Raw genomic sequence first — 16,698 nt, 5'->3', positions numbered from 1 at the left:
GACCTCGTGGCTTTGTCCGCCATGTTTTATTCTGACTCTACGGCGCGCAAAGCACGCTAGTACATTTTAAACACAGGGGGCCCAATACACAACATATCCCCCCAACAAGGTCTTTCAAAAAACACAAAACAAATGTATGTGTAAAGAACAGTGTCTATAAGTCCAACATAACACGAGGCTTGGGTGCCCTCTGTGATCTTCTGACTGGTGCAGGAGATGGACACAACGGTGACCCATGTTCCCAAATTGGAGCATTGTTCGGAGCACTTGTGGGAGTACTTGTGGGTGTATTTGCAGGGATACTTGTGGAGGTCGCAGCTGTAGGTGAACAGATCGCCTCTGTATTGGACATAACTGGGGTGTCTCTGGGTGCTGGAACATGCAACATTACATCAGGCAGCTGTGTCTCCTGCAGCTGCGGAACAATGGGTGTTTCCTTCAGAATACTTTGGTTGGCAGAACGCCTACGAACCTGGTCTTGGTGCTTCCTCACCAAGCCACCCTGCAATAACTCAACAATGAATGACACTGGACCTGTCTGTGCCACAAGAAGGCCTGGTAACCATGCTTCACCTCTTCCGAAATTTCTTGAATAGACAAGATCTCCTACAGCAAAACTTCTTTGAACAGCTGTCTTGTCATGCTGTGATTTCTGTTTCTGTTGCTGAGTTTCTACTTTGCTGTGCAGACTTGGACGCAGGTTATCAAGGGGTGTCTTTAATTCACGACCCATCAAAAGCTTTGAAGGCGTCTCACCAGTAGTGGTGTGTGGCGTAGTGCGGTATTTGAACAACACCCGCATTAACTTGGTTTCTAAAACTCCCTCAGTGTTTAAGTCCATCCTTTACTATATTGACAGCTTTCTCGGCAAGACCATTGGATGACGGGTGGTAGGGTGCAACCGTTATATGTTTGACTCCATTCTGTTCCATGAAAGCTTTTAACTCCTTGCTTGTAAAACATGTACCATTATCTGACACTACTGTGTCAGGAAGACCATACGTGGAAAATGAGATTCTCAATTTCTCAATTGTAGCTGATGAGGTAGCAGTTCCAGTGACATGCGCATCGATCCATTTAGAGTGGGCGTCAATTATCACTAGGACCATCTTGTTGCCTGGTAGGGGGCCTGCGTAGTCAACATGGACACGGCTCCAAGGACGATTTGGAAACTCCCCAGGGTGCAAGGGTGCTGGGCCTGGAGACGGTCTGGTGCTCTGACATGTTGAGCAAGTCTGCACAGTTTGTTCTATGTCCTGGTCAATGCCTGGCCAGTAGACATATCTTCTGGCAAAGGACTTAGTTTTCACAATGCCAACATGGCCTTCATGGAGCATTTGTAAAACTTCAGGTCTCAAGTTCATTGGGACTACAACTCTTGTACGCCAGAGGATACATCCTTGTTCCAAACTCAGTTCATTTTTGCGACTAAGATAGGGGCGCAAGTCATCTTCAACTGTGTCAGGCCAACCCATTTCCAAATGACGAAGAACCTTTGACAGGACAGGATCACAGGCAGACTGGTCTGCAATCAACTTCCCTTTTCATCGATTCTGTATCCAAGGTAAGTTACCTCAGCCGCCATGAAGACACACTTGTCCTTGTTTAGCCGCAGACCAGCACTGGATAGCCTCTGAAGTACTGCATCCAGTTTGGTGATGTGCTCTTCATTATCCTTGCCTGTCACTAGTATGTCGTCTTGATAACCAACGGTTCCTGCTAATCCTTGGATCAAGTTGTCAACGATGTGTTGGAAAATAGAGGGTGATGAAGAGATTCCAAAAGGAAGTCTAGTGTACTGGTAAAGGCCTCTTTGTGTGTTAATTGTAGTGTACTTTCGTGAATCTTCTTCAAGTGGAACCTGCAAGAAAGCACTGCTGAGGTCAAGTTTTGTGAACTTTTGACCACCTGATAATTTAGCGTAGAGATCCTCTATCCTTGGTAAAGGGTACTGGTCAGTGTGAATGTCACAGTTAATGGTGAGTCTGTAATCACCACACAGACGAATTTGGCCATTGGCTTTTTGTACAGGTACAACTGGAGCTGCCCATTCCGCAAACTGTACTGGTTCGATCACTCCTTCTTTTTCCAATCTCTGCAACTCTTCATCAACTTTATCTCTGATGGCATATGGAACCTGACGTGTTTTAAAAAACTTAGGTGTCGCATTCTCTGGGACGTTAATTTTTGCTTTAAGCCCTTTGACTTGTCCTAGGTCTGGTTTCCAAAGATCTGGATATTTGCATGTGAGTTCCTGAACCGTGTCTGGTGATTCAGTAACTTGATTTATGTTTAACCAACTCAATTGCAACTGTTCAAGCCAATTTCGTCCAAGAAGACTGGGCCCTTGTCCGTCTACGACAAGCAGAGGTAAGTTGAATGACTTATAGTGGTGTTTCACCAGAACAGTAGTGGTACCTAAAACTTTCACATCTTCTCCCGTGTACGTACGTAGTTGTGCCTTGGGTTTCTCCAGTTTCTTTTCACCGAAAATCCTTCTAAACATGTTGTTTGCAATCAACGTTACCGCTGAACCAGTGTCAACTTCCATCTCTATGTTGTGGCCATCAACGGACAACATGGTTTTGTAGGCTGAGTTGTTACCGTTGATAGTGAACATATTGTAGCTTTGATCAGGTTCCTCTTGTTCATCTGCTGTCACTTGGTTTACTTTACTTGATGCATATGAGGTTTGCTCTGATCTTTGTTTTTACTTGCAAACCCTTGAAATATGGCCCTCCTTGCCACAGTGGAAACAACTCTTATCTTTGAAAGGGCAGTGTTCCTGGTTATGTCTTTCACCACAGCGATAACAGGTTTTCTTCGTTTTAGGAAACTCTTTCGTCCCTAATTTGTTGACATCCGCAGGAGCTGGTGAAGAGGCTTGCTGTTGGATATTTTTGGCACCTGAAGTGGCAAGTTCAATGCTAGTGGCGATCTCAAAAGCCTTGGTGAAAGTTAACTTCTCATACTCTACAGAAAGTAGCCGTTTTTGTATCGTGGCGTCCTTTATCCCCATGACCAGTCGATCTCGAAGCATTTCTTCTAAAACAGTGCGAAATTGACAGGTTTCACTGATCTCTCTTAAGTTAGCGGCAAAGGAGGCAATGGACTGACCTGGCGTACGTTCACAATGATAGAACTTGAACCGTTGAACGATTGGCGAGGGCTTCGGGTTACAGTGGTTTTCTACAGTGATTTTATAACATACTTTGACACAAAGGGTGGTACCATATAAAACCTACATGTGTTGGTTGCAGTTGAGGATTCAGTTCTGAAATGACTTCTGAGAAGTTTAATTGGGGCACTTGACAATGAAGGAAGACCTTCTCAGCAAGTTCCATTAGTTTGAAGCTAAATCCTGTAGTGGGATTGGCTGGTGATCCTGGCCAAAACTGACATTTCAACAGTGATGTCTGCTTGTGGCTCACAGTCACAAACTTCAACATACTTTAGGTGATGATTTCCTGAAATGCATAGTATTTACAGAAATTAATAGGTGTCCCAATAATAAATAAATATATTTTATAGATTACCTGAGGCATCCAAGAGTCTAAACAGCTTAGTCGTCATTGTATCGCAGGTATGGCCATAGCCAACAACTGATTCATCCGGATATAGCGGAACAAATACTCCCTCCTGTCAAGAACAAAAAGAAAGTGGCTAAATATAATATCGCTCAACTAACTAAATGAATTCTCAATGGAATCTATCACAAATTTAATTTAAGGACATGCCTTCCATTGCTCAAGTACATGAAATTTGTTTCTGTTGCAGTGTAGTGATTTTGCACATCTCGCACAAAAGAACTGGTGAGGGCCACAGTATTCACATCGTGTCGTAGCGATAGCATCCACGCAGTTTAAGCACCGCACATTTTCTGGCAGTTGCTGTTCTTTTATATAAGAACTTAATAAATTCTCTCGTACTTTATCCCAGTTATCAGAAATGCTCAAAATACGTTTTTGATGTTGTGTTTTAAATTCAGATGCCTGGTTATAAAGATCGTCGAGAGGGATGTTTTGGCTTTGTTCTGCTGTATCCTCGCTGCTTTCTTGATTTCGATTGTCCTTTTGAGACTCCGGCTTTCCAGGATCAACTCTCAGTGGAATAAATACTGTTGTCTTTTTTCCATCGCGCCCAACATTCTTGACTTTCAATGAAACGGGTTTTAATCGACGCATTTTAAGCTTAAATCTTCATAGATTACTGTGTTATTGTTGTTAAATCTAAATGGCGTCATTAGATATACCAAGATTCACCAGTGAAAATATTTGATTGGTCGAATTGTATATGAATATGTAATTAGTTGCTTAGATGACTTAGATGATCATTTAAGACGGCTTCGACCCATTGATCTAAGTAGTATAAGGATTGGGGGTTCCAACTCAATCTCTACCCCTGTATTACCTGCGTAAAGAGGCACCTCACGGTGATCGTTCGGGTCTCAGAGGTACTATTTACGAAAACCTTGGTATAAGGATTGGGGGTACCAACTTACTATCGCCCAAGGGGGTGTTTTCCTCCAACGTAAGATTTAAGTCTCATATATGAAGTGCGAACGATGTGAGAGGGAATTTAAAAGGAAGGCTGACCTAACCAAGCACTTGTCAATGCAAAAGAAAGAATGCAAAAAGTCTTACAAATGTTTGTGTGGAAAGGAGTTTGAGACCCGTGTGAGACTGTATTGGCATTGTCAAAGTTGCACATACGACTACGATGACCTCATATAAGGTATAAAATATTTTCTATTATATATGGAGTCACGATACAATTTCAACACTGTTTCCATTCCCGGCGAAGGAGAAATCGACCTTAGGCAGTTTTGGGTAAAGTCCAGAATGAAAAGGCGACGAGCCTTAGCAAAGGGAGTTGAAGAATTAGGTGCCCTGAAGGCAAGCATCGTGGTAGAATTAGACCTGATAAAGAACGACGATGTCGAAACTACGGTCTGGCTACGCTCCAAGTCATTAGTAGTACTAGAGTCTACTAACCTAACGCCGATTTTGTCAACTGTGCTGGAGGGCATGTTGGAGACGCTTGCCAACTATACCAAAGAAGGATCCGGATGGACGGTAACTGAAATAGTGGAGATGAAGATAAGCATGGCGCGTTACGTGCCCATCCGAGGAGGTTCTTACGTACCCTTACCAGCTTGGATAGAGCGAAAGAAAGCCATCGTAAGTGTCAAGAACGATGACGATAAGTGTTTCCAGTGGGCAATTAGGTCTACCCTATACCCAGTTGAGAAAAACACAGCGCGTATGAGCAATTACCCATCAGACGACCTAGACTGGACAGATGTAAGCTTTCCAATGCAATTACACTGCATACCAGACTTTGAAGAGCGCAACGATCTAGCGATAAACGTTTACGGAGCCCGGGAAGAGACCATTGTTCCCTTGATGTTGTCAAAGCATCCCGGAGAGCGCATCCACCTCTTCTACCACGGCGGTCATTATTCCTGGGTCAAGAACCTAAGTCGCCTATTCTACAGACATACCAAGCATAAATGTAATAAGTTCTTCTGTGATTCCTGCCTACTTTCCTTTCCCGACTTGAAAGCCTTAAAGAAGCACGACGGTATTTGTCGAGGCGTGGAGGAAGTTGCGCAGCGCATTCAAATGCCAGCAGATAAAGACTTATTCTACGAAGACCACAAGCGGCAAAACAGCGTACCCTACGTCATTTACGCAGACTTTGAAGCTATAATTACCGATGAATGCCAAGAATCGGGTAATACGCAAAGGAAAGGACTTCACGAGATTTGCTCTTACGGCTACATAGTAGTACGCAGCGATGGTCAAGCAGACGATCCAGTGTTATACCGCGGTAAGAATGCAGCGGCGCGCTTTCTTGAAGCCATTAAGGAAAAAGAAGAGGAAATTCGCCGCCGACTACGCATAGCGAAAAAACCTAAGCTATCGAAGAAAGAACAAGCTGCATATGCGAAGGCGATGACTTGCCATATTTGTAATCAAAACCTTCTTCAATTTGGACGACAAGCTGAGAAGGCATGGTCAGAAGATGGAGCCTATCTTGGAGAAGCGCATTATAAATGCGGAAAATACGCCCGCAAGGGTGAGAAAGCCGGAAAGCCTTCGACGCATTGCATTCACTGTCACAAACCCCTCGAAGAGGACTTCTACGTAGACAAAGTCTTAGACCACTGTGAACTTACCGGTGCCTACAAAGGAGCAGCACATTGGAGATGCCGTCACCAAATTGACCCAAACATGGATATTCCCGTCTTCTTTCACAACCTTCGTGGTTACGATTCTCACCTCTTACTACAAGGCGTTGACGGTCACGACGTTAAATGCATACCTAACAACAAAGAGCGTTATATGTCCGTGACGATAGGCAAGCTAAAGTTCTTAGACTCTCAGCAATTCATGGCTGATTCTTTAGCCAATCTTGCTAAGTATAACGAAGATTCACCAATTTCCGACCTTTACGACGCAGAACGAAAGGGGGTTTACCCATACGAATACATGGATTCCTGGGAGCGCTTTGACGAACCATTACCACCAAAGGATGCGTTTTACAGTACCCTTACTGAGTCCGGTATTTCCGACGCAGAATATCAACATGCCTTAGACGTTTGGCAAAAACATGGCTGTCGAAATATGGGGGATTACCATGATGTTTTTTTTGAGATCTGACGTTGTTCTCCTAGCTGATGTATTTCAAAGCTTTCGTAAGATGGCAATGGCTTACCATGGACTAGACCCAGCAAACTTTTACACGGCCCCAGGACTTTCGTGGAGTGCGTTATTAAAGAGCACGAATGCGCAACTAGATCTACTAACAGAGTACGATATGTACAGATTTATGGAGGACGGTATCCGAGGCGGCGTCTGTGGACCATCACGTCGTTATGCACACCCTAATAATCCGCAAGTAGAGGGGCACGACCCCGAAAAACCTAACTCTTACATTTTCTACCTAGACGCGAACAACCTCTATGGTTGGGCGATGTCCCAATATCTTCCAGTGCGCGACTTTGAATGGACGGAGCCACGTGAACCGGAGTTTTACATGCAAATAAGACCCGACAGCCGCAAGGGCTTCATTCTTGAAGTAGACTTGGAATACCCGCCAGAACTACACGACCTCCACGACGATTACCCGTTAGCACCAGAGTCAATTGAAATACCCTTTGAGCAGCTGTCGCCACTACAGAAGAAAATGTGTCCTACCTACAAACCTTACAGGAAACTTACGATGAACCTAATGAATGAGAAATACGTAGTTCACTACCGCAACCTACAATTCTTCGACGCCACGGGATGCGGGTCACCAAGGTGCACCGCGCATTGAAGTTTCGTCAGGAGCCTTGGATGCAGCCGTATATTGACTTTAACACGCAAAAGCGCACCGCAGCGAAGAATGATTTTGAGAAGAATCTCTTTAAGTTAATGAACAACTCCGTATTTGGTAAGACCATGGAGAACATTCGCAAGCGCGTATCTATAAAGATCGTCTCCACACGCGAGGAAGTAGAATCCTACGTATCTCAACCAGGGTTTGTACGTTTCGTAGACATGCTCAACTTCTTCGTAATACACATGAAGAAGGTAAACCTATTCCTTAACAAGCCCGTCTATACCGTCTTTACAGTCCTGGAACTATCCAAACTTCTAATGTATGAATTCTACTATGACAAACTTAAACCAAAGTACGGCGATAAATGCCGCCTCCTATACACCGACACCGACTCCCTAATAATGGAGATAGAAACCCCCGATGTCTACGCGGACTGCCTCGAAGACATCGACGAGTACGACACCTCTGGTTATCCAAAGGATCACCCCCTCTACTCTGCGAAGAACAAGAAGGTTATCGGAAAGATGAAAGATGAGATGCTCGGAAAGCCCATCGTGGAATTCGTGGGCCTTAAACCCAAAATGTACAGCGTCCTCAAAACAGACGGCGCAGACACGAAGGCCAAGGGCGTAAAAAAGTACGTCGTTAAGAAGGACATCACCCATCAGTCCTACATTGACGTCCTACGCACCCAGAAGACGCAGAAGCACCACATGAACTCCCTGCGGTCCTTTAAACATCAAATACACAACGTTACGCAGGAGAAGGTGTCGCTGTCAGCATTTGACGGTAAGAGGTGGATGCATGACGATGGTATCCATACGCACGCGTTTGGTAATCACACGATAAGCAGTTCTTCTTTGACGAACCCACGAGTGGGACCATCATAAAGATAATACAAGATGGGCTGACCCTTCTTAGCTATTACGCTTCGGATCTGGTAAGTTTCCAAAGACCAATTAGGATCCGTAGCTCTTTTAGACCCTCCTTCTAATTCACCCGGCTCATAGAGATATCGAACCGTGACATCGCCTAATCTCTTTTCCTGGGGGAAGACCGCCCTTGAGCTTCTGACGTAGGACTTGTGTTCCACGTGTTTCTTTTTTATGGCATCCTTGGGTTTCATTCCCGTAGCCCTGGCCGCCTCGTTATTTAAAGCTGCGACGACCTGGGGGAGCCTCTGAGTTCATTCCCTGTTGCGTTTGGAGGGATCTTCCAGCTCTTTCCAATACTGGTATCCAAAGAGACGCTCGGCCAAGGTCTTATTGAATCTTTCGACGATGCTCTGACCCCTGTGGTACTCAGCTTCAGCTCTCCTAATCTTGGTGTTGTGGTCTTTCAGGGTTTTAGTAACCACGCCCATGAACTCTGTCCCCGCATCCACTTGCAGCAGTTTAGGCCATTTCAAGACGCGCTTATAAATCCTACCTAGGGCTTCTGCGACTTCCCCAGAATCCTTGCTGGTTATGGGTTCGGCGTCCTTGTATCTGCTTGCGATATCGACTACGGTCAAAGCGTATCTATAGGTCTTTCTTCTCACCTTATCGTGTGGTAAGAAAAGCAAATCTGCCTGATGAACCTCGTTGGGGGCATTTACGGTGAAGCTGGGCCTGGGAATGTACTTGGGCACGGGAAGATAGACCTGCCAGAGGGTTTGTTTTTTCAACCAGTTCTTAGCCGTTTCTTCTGATACCCTGGCCGCGGTCGCGAGTTTCTTGATGGCCGACGCTCCTTTCCAATAGCCTTCAGGCCCATAGTAAATCCTTTTGAGTTTGTCCTCAGTTCGACCCATTATATGAATTCCAAAACAAGATTGATCTTGCGTCCGTTGAAATCCACCGTCTTTCCGTCCACTTTAATGGTGATGTTTATGCTTTCTACCAAATTAGACAAGTCATAGCTTAAAGAAATGGGAGTGTATTCTACTGGGTCAAATGGATTACCTTTGGGCAGAAACTTGGACATAAGAGAAGACTTTTCTCCATTGTTGTAACTATGGACCAAGTCGCAATAGACTTCGTAAGAGGATGCGACTTTCCATTTCACAGGTATGGCCGTGTCGGTAATTGTCTTGCCCGAGGCACATAATAAAGATCCCAATGGGTCAAACTTTCCAAAAGTTACTGAATAATTCGACATATTATGTTTGAGGGTCATTTCGTGTGGCAATCCTGTGGTGAGAGTATAACCGTGCTTTGCTAATTCCTTGGCCAGTGTTATTGGGGTGTAATGTCCATTGGGCAGCATTACGGCCTGATAATTAGATCCTCCTGTATGCTCAGTGACTATGCCCCCGATCAGGTTATGCCAAGAATTGTACAAAGAGCAACTTATGAGTCGAACCTTATGTGCTTTGATGGGAGGATTTAAGTAAGTGGTAAAGTCATTCTTGTCGCTTTCCAAAAAGACGATCATTATATTAGATACGCCAAAGCTACGCCTCCTGCCAGCCCTGCGACTCCTACAAAGACCAATTCATTGTCTTTTTGTTTCTTAGAAGGCTGGTAGTAATTCTTGAACTAGGTCTTTCTCAACCCCGTCGATGCCGTGGGGTGTGCTTGCGCATAGAGCTTAAAGGCGTAGTCTGTATTTTCAAAGTTCTTGTCTGCCTGCATTTTGTCTTGGTAGTTCTTGTCCAACCAATCCCTGTAAGCTTGTCTTTTTTCATTCCAAGCTGCCACGTCCCTTTGATATTTCTCCAGCGCTAAGTCGTGTCTCTTTCTTTCGGCGGCTAATTCTTCGCTTTTGTCGCCTCTGACTAATCTATCCAAATACTGACCACCATAATTAGCTCCAGTGAATGCTAAAGCTGAAATAACTCCGCCTGCGATTAAACTAGCCATTTATATATTGAGCAGGTACTTTTCCTTTCGTAGGTAATCCTTTACCATGATAGCCCCACCCACGGCAGCGGTCATCTTAGCAAAGTTAGCGAAGCTCTTGCTTGGGTCTTCAGTAAAGCCTTCTTTGAGCACTTTCTTACCTACCCAACCAATACCCGCAACGATGGAAGTAATAATAGCTGCTTCTTCAACAGTTTTCAATAACGCGGTTGACATTATATTACAGAGCGAGAAGGTTATTACTCCATCACGGGTATTTTGCTTCTAGGCTCCTGCGTCACATGCACGGGTTCTACTTTTGGCTTCGTAGCCCGCCATTGTAAGTAGAGGCTGCTTGCTGCTATAGCAACTCCCAACGCGCCAATGACGTACCCAGGATTAATAAAGGATTCCTCTTCTTTTTCCTCCACCTTTTCTTCTTTTTTGGCTTTGTTCTTCCTGTTCATCTCCGCGAACTTCTTGCCGGCAGCGACTCTGCCTGGAGATTTAGCCTTGGTGATTCGTTGCTCCTCCTGAGGTTGCTCTGCCTTCAACTCTGGTTCACTCATTTATACTAAGGACTTGAAGGACTTGACAAGTACTTGGGAATGACTTAAGGACGACTTGGAAATAACCTGGGCGCGACCTGACCAAGTACTTAGGGATGACTTAACTAGGTACTTGAGGATGACTTAAGTAAGTACTTAAGAAGGACTTGAGGCGACTTGATTAGGTACCTCGGCAAGTGCCGCCTGGAAGACCTTTTCGACTTATTTGTCCTTTTGAAGTCCTTCCAAGACGTCGTAAGTTCCTTCAAGTCAACGTGCTGAGCTACGTGCAAAGCCGCAGAGGCGACTGCCATTAACTTACCGCACTTCAAAGACAATCACCCACAGGTTATCTTAAGTTCTTGGGCGATGACATAGTCCTCGCTTATGTCCTTCCGCAGTTGCTCCACGTCGTCTATGGGCAGCGCAAGTCCGAGAAGCTTGGTGGCAAGTCGGATAGCGGAGTCTGCTACGGCGTCCGTGGTCTTACTTGCAAGGGCGGCCTCATACCTCTTATGGAACTTCTTAACCTCCTCTTCCGACAACTTATTAACTTGCTCATGGGTAAGTTCCTTGCCTATCATTTCTTTACACTTCCCAGAAGACACAAGGATGTTAAGTTGTTCCTTAAGGTTACTTTCGTCTAGCTGTGTGGGGACTTCATCTATCAACCGCTCAATCTCCATATATGTTAGGAATCATAGATTCCAACCGTGTAGGGAAACCTCAACGAGAAGATCATCTTGGAATGTTGGTGTGTTTTTAGATGCCGCATGTATTCGTGTAACTGTTCCTTGGGTATCTCACCGCCGTAGTCGCTTAAGATGGTTTCCAGGTCTGACTTACTTGGAGTATAAAATACGACCAGGGAGCCTATGTTTTCCCTAAAAGGCTTAGAGACGCTGGTAAGCTGCTGCGAGAGCAACCAAACGCTAATGTTGTCATGCCTACCGCTAAAGGCGAGCTTCACTAATTCGGAGGTGCGTCTTTTTACGTCGTCCCCGCAGGCGATGTCATCCAGTATGAGGAGTGTCTGTGTATCTTTAGGGAATTGTTTGTGCCAGAACTTAAGATGTCCAGATAACTCGTTAGGGTCTAAGATATCTACAAAGAAGTCGTCATCTTTCACTCCTATGCCCGTCCAGGTGCGGTTGTTCACGTAGGTGGGACAAAGCAGCACTATGTAGTCGAAACGGTATCTAAAGGGTTTTAATAGCTGCTCTACCACGAACTGGGTCTTTCCGCAGCCGGTGGGTCCTACTATCAGAGCGTTACAAGGCATGTGATCTGGGTTCATTTATATCCCTTCTTTCGAAGGGAACTTGTTCCCTGATATATATGGAGCCTACGGAAGCAGTGCAGAGAATCGTTAACGACGTAAAAGATAAGAGAGACACCATCGAAATGCAAAGGGAGGAGATCAATCGATTAAAAGAGCGCGTGCAGGAGTTGTACGATGAAATGTGTGGTCTGAAGCGCGCGGAAAGGTTTGGTGCGCTGTTAACGATGGCCTCATGGGCTAAGGAGTCCGTTAAGGACTTTATGAGATATCCACCATAAAATGTTAAATATAGGTTAAAATATTGTTAAGTGGGGTCGGAAACTCCTACGAAAGGTGCCTTAAAATGTTAAATATAGGTTAAGATATTGTTAAATGGGGTCGGAAACTCCTAAGAAAGGTGCCTTAAAATGTTAAATATAGGTTAAAACTCGTCCCGAAGAGGAAAGGGAAGCAGCTCAAAAGGAAATAGAAACCCTTCAGGAAAGGGTTGCGGAATTACAGGCGCAAAAGGAAAACCTGGAAAAGGAGTTGGGGCTTACCACCAAGGAAAAAGTAAAAAGAGCCCTTTTGAAGTATGGTATTCCCCTTGCATTCGCAGTTGCTATTTCGAGCGTAGTAGGAGTTATCTTGTCCGCGCTTAAGGCTACAGGCGCAGGCGTAAAGAAATTAGGTAGTGGGCTGACGGACTTGGGAAAAAAGATGGCAGCCGGCTTGCCTGGGCTGCTTGGTAGCGTTCTTGGCCTGGCACTTAGAGCCGGCGGTGAACTGTTGAAGTTCGTGGGGAATAACATTTGGATATTAGTCGTAGCTATTGGGGTGGTACTTCTGAAGAAGATGAAGGCTTAATCTTATCCTTGTGTATTACTGGTGGCTTATCGTCGTCGGGCGCCCGAGGCGTCCTCGACTGGGGATAAGTAAAGATAGTATTCGCACCGCCTCGATAATTCGGTACTAAAGGTAAGACGCTCATGGTGGAAATTGGCTTACGACTATAAGCTGCGTCAGCAACACCTTGAGTAATCGACCGCATGCTATTTATGGTGGCCCTACCATTTTTTATTCCATTGCTGTTTTTACTATCAGGGCAAATTTGTAACTTAGCATGTTTACAATTAACCACCATATGAAACGTAGCCGGGCAAAGTGCCTCGGCGCTAAATGGAAATGGTTGTGTCGAAAAATGAGCAGCCCTCCGATTATTAGTCAAAGTTCTATGAGGAAGCAAAGGCTTATCATTCTCATCGACCGACCTAAACCCTATGTTTGCGAATAACCCCGCAGAAATCTCAATAGTACAAACAATTAACGCAATGCCCCTAACTTCAACCCATATTCCAGTATCAAACCAATTAGAATCTGCATATATTTTTTCCTCTAAGTAGTGAGCATAATGGGTTTCCTTCCAATGTGGATTCATATATTTCAGGAAATAAATTCCCTTTTAGAGACTAACCACCGTAAGAGTGCTGATGGTTGCGTGGTTATATTCCTTATCTCTTTGACTTTCTATGCTATTTACGCAAACACTCCCGGTATCGTCTACGCGTGCTTGCAGCTTTACCTTCCCATGGCAATCAGCAACCATATGAAAAGTCCAAACCGATAGATTCTCGGCGCTGCCGGGGTTGGGCTCTACGGAGAAATGCGCAGGCTCCCTGTTGTTTGTCTTCACACGCATAGGCTGCAGTATGCCATTGTCATCCAGGAACCTAAAGCCCACGTTGGCATGGCTGCTCGTACCAATGCAAATGCTGCATATTATCAGCTTCTTTCCAGAGTAGTTCAAGTCCACGGACATCCCCGTGACATCAACCCAAGATGCCTGGTCGTATTTTTTCTCGCCTGTGTAAGCCGTATAAACACAATCTACTCCAGCTACGTAGGGGTTGTTCATCGCCATATATAATAACTCAGACCAATACTTGCAGCTGTTAAGCCGGCCTTTCGTAAGTTATGGTCATATTCCTCAGGTATCGTAGGCAGGACCTTCTTCTTGATTACGTTCTTTGGTTTCCCTGCAGGATTCTCTACGTGCTCCTTCTTTGGCTTCTCCACGAAATGGGGAATGTTCCTAAGAGTGTCAGAGTTCACGTCATTCACCCCAAACTTCATATCCTTAGTAGCTCGTTGAAGTTTGTTGTTGCAACCCACGACGGAATCGGCGTTGATGACCAAATTACTTGGCATTAACCAACAACCAGGACTCAAGGCATAATCCAGTCTAACCTTTGATTGCTGCACCGCAAGTTGATACCTTTGAACTGACTTAGAGGTCTCATTCTCAATAACAGCGCTTTCGAAAAGAACAAGGAATACTTGTTGTGTTTCCTGTGACGCACCACTGGCATCTACGATGGGGCTGCGAGTGCTAACCTGGGCCCCTAGAATGCAGTAGACAAAGGCTTCGATGCTTCGATTAATCCTTGCTAAATTCTTTAGTCCAATGCCCTTTGCGGCAAAGAAAGGCGCCCAAGGATACTTCTCTTTGCTCTGAATGAAGTAAATTAGATTACCCTTCGTTCCGCTGCCTCCTAAGTCCGAGAATTCGTAAGAGCTAGGATATCCCATGCCTGGAGTTTCTATGCTGGCACCAACATACGAAGCATAGGTGTAAGTCTCTCCTAAACCATGGGCGGCACCCTCATTGTTGCGAAAATCAGGGTTGGTAAGCTTAAACTCATTCCTTAATCGCTTCCATGCGACTTTGTCATATTTGTTATCCTTTGGGTTAAAGACAGTGTCACCAGGAAGCGGCGCTCCTAACTCAAACAATATCCTACGAATAGTAAAAGCAACGTGGAATCTTAGGAAAGGAATATGGAACATGTCCGCGGCTATGCCACATCCTTTAGTAGCAGCCCAGACAGCAAAGTTTAACTGCTGCGGCCAATACCGCATGTTTGGACCTGATAACCATTCTCTGGATTCTTTCCCTGAGGTATGTTTCACGGCAGTTTCTCTAAAGATGTCTCTGACTTTTGTCTTGAAAGTCGTAGCACCCACGGGGATTTCTAAGGAGGTAACCATCTTAGCAAAGTCTTCCGCATCTTTGTTGTCGTAAAATGGGTAATCCTCTGTTGTCGGTAATAAATTCTCCGGGAAATTAGGTTGCCTTTCTTTATGCTTGATGGTCGCCTTTGGCTCCAAGTCCGCATTACTGTACATTCTTTCGCCGTTGAAGTAAATCCCATCTGGCCTTCTTCCGAACTTACTAGGGTCTGCATGTGGAAACATCTTCCTAAATGCTCTCCAGTTGGCATAATCCCTGTTGTCATGATGTGGCTGCTCCTCAATATCATTCCCAAAAGCGTCGTACATTAGTATATATAATGGATGTTATACCATCAGCACCTCCACTTTATCCTGAACTTCCTAAGGAGGGTCCTAACGAACTAAACGCTGAAAACTTTCGTCTGAATAAAGCGAACTTAATACTGGCTTACTTGGAAGGGCAGACAAAACACTACGAAAAAGTCCGAAAAAAGTACGTTAGAGCCCGGAGTACGCTACATAAGATTTCGATAACTTCAGGATCCATATCTGTTGTGTTAACAGGCTCCGGCGTTGCTACTTCGCTTACTGGGCCGGGAATAATTGTTGGAGTTCCTTTGGCCGGCGTTGGGGCAGCATGTGGTATCATTTCGGCTGTTGCTACGGGCATTATGAAACAGTTGTCAAGCAAAATATCCAAGCATGACACGACAATAGCTCTGTCAAGGGCTAAAGTAAATACAATTACCGATCTTGTCTTAAAGGCTTTGCGTGACAGAAAGATAGACGACGTAGAATTCTCGCTTATCTTAGCCGAAGAGGAAAAGTACGAGAAATTAAAGTCGGACATAAGAAACAAAAAAACAGTCGTAAAAGATCTTTCCGAGGAATCTCGCAAAAAGATCTACCAAGAGGCAAAAGAAGAGCTTCAAAGAAAACTCGCTCAGTAAATATTTGCTTTGAAAAAAGCGAGACAGGATTCTATTTACATATCGAACGTCAGTCTAGAAATTATGCAGATTAAATATAATAATTTTCACATACGTAAGCGTCCTATGTGTCTGGCGTTCGCTTGTGATCGTGGACTTTGGATCTGGGGAGGCCCAGAGTCCCGAGTTCAAGCCTCGCTGCAGACACATTTGGACCGGTTGCTGTGAGTGAAAAAAAAAACCTCCCCCACTTACAGCAACCGTAAAAAAAAAAAAAAAGATAAAAAATGCAATTCAAGAAAGATATATGTGTATGTACTAGAGGGCCTCTGGCGCGGGATGAAATAAGCCCCGTAAGCCCAAAATGCAAAAAACCCCACTGGGGATAGCTTGGTGTTCTGCGCGATGCGTTCCCCAGTGGGGTTTCTGGCAACGCCAGTTTTACATTTTTATCTTCTCGGAATCCATCCTAACAGGGGGTGGTTGGGGTCTATTTTGTAAAATATTTCATAAATTACGTCAGGGTAATAAGGAATATCCTTATCCAACCGACAAAACATCCACTCGGCTTTTGTCATATCAGAAACCTCAGGAATAGAGTCGCCGGTAATTTCAGACAAAAGATAGGGAATAGCTTTGTAATATTTCCCTAGTTTTAATTTTTTCAATGTCTTCCTTAAGCTTTGTGGGGTTGGCTCTTCTAAGTGGTCTATGATTTTCTTCTTTACTTCGTTGTCTAAATATACCGGTCGATAACCTTGGATATGACTCATCCAGTCCCTAAAGTATTTTATTCT

General features: G+C 44.7%; 1 protein-coding gene across 1 annotated transcript; it reads right to left on the bottom strand.

The window, feature by feature from the left end:
- Positions 1–2,710: 2,710 nt before the first annotated feature.
- LOC148913760 (uncharacterized) lies at positions 2,711–4,233 on the bottom strand. The gene is made up of 4 exons (XM_089039275.1): positions 3,738–4,233; positions 3,537–3,639; positions 3,391–3,467; positions 2,711–3,241 (listed from the first exon to the last, which is right to left on the bottom strand). The coding sequence occupies exons 1-4, from the start codon at positions 4,182–4,184 to the stop codon at positions 2,711–2,713; spliced, it is 1,158 nt and encodes a 385-aa protein (XP_088895401.1). The 5' UTR covers positions 4,185–4,233.
- Positions 4,234–16,698: the final 12,465 nt, after the last annotated feature.

The sequence above is a fragment of the Actinia tenebrosa genome, unplaced genomic scaffold (assembly GCF_029948245.1).
Source record: "Actinia tenebrosa isolate PJP-AT-01 unplaced genomic scaffold, QUT_ActTen_1.0 PGA_scaffold0__85_contigs__length_37466705, whole genome shotgun sequence".
In the NCBI taxonomy this organism is placed as follows: Eukaryota; Metazoa; Cnidaria; class Anthozoa; order Actiniaria; family Actiniidae; genus Actinia; species Actinia tenebrosa.
The sequence above is the reverse complement of the archived record's forward strand: the minus strand, read 5'-3'. Positions and strand labels throughout refer to the sequence as shown.

What these genes read in the sequence shown, in the direction of transcription:
- LOC148913760 (XM_089039275.1), bottom strand. Translation starts at nt 4,184, where the DNA reads ATGCGTCGATTAAAACCCGTTTCATTGAAAGTCAAGAATGTTGGGCGC. An exon ending in ATGTACTTGAGCAATGGAAG is followed by an intron (nt 3,640 to 3,737) that starts GCATGTCCTTAA and finishes TGTTCTTGACAG; the next exon opens with GAGGGAGTATTTGTTCCGCT. An exon ending in CTGTTGAAATGTCAGTTTTG is followed by an intron (nt 3,242 to 3,390) that starts GCCAGGATCACC and finishes CAACACATGTAG; the next exon opens with GTTTTATATGGTACCACCCT.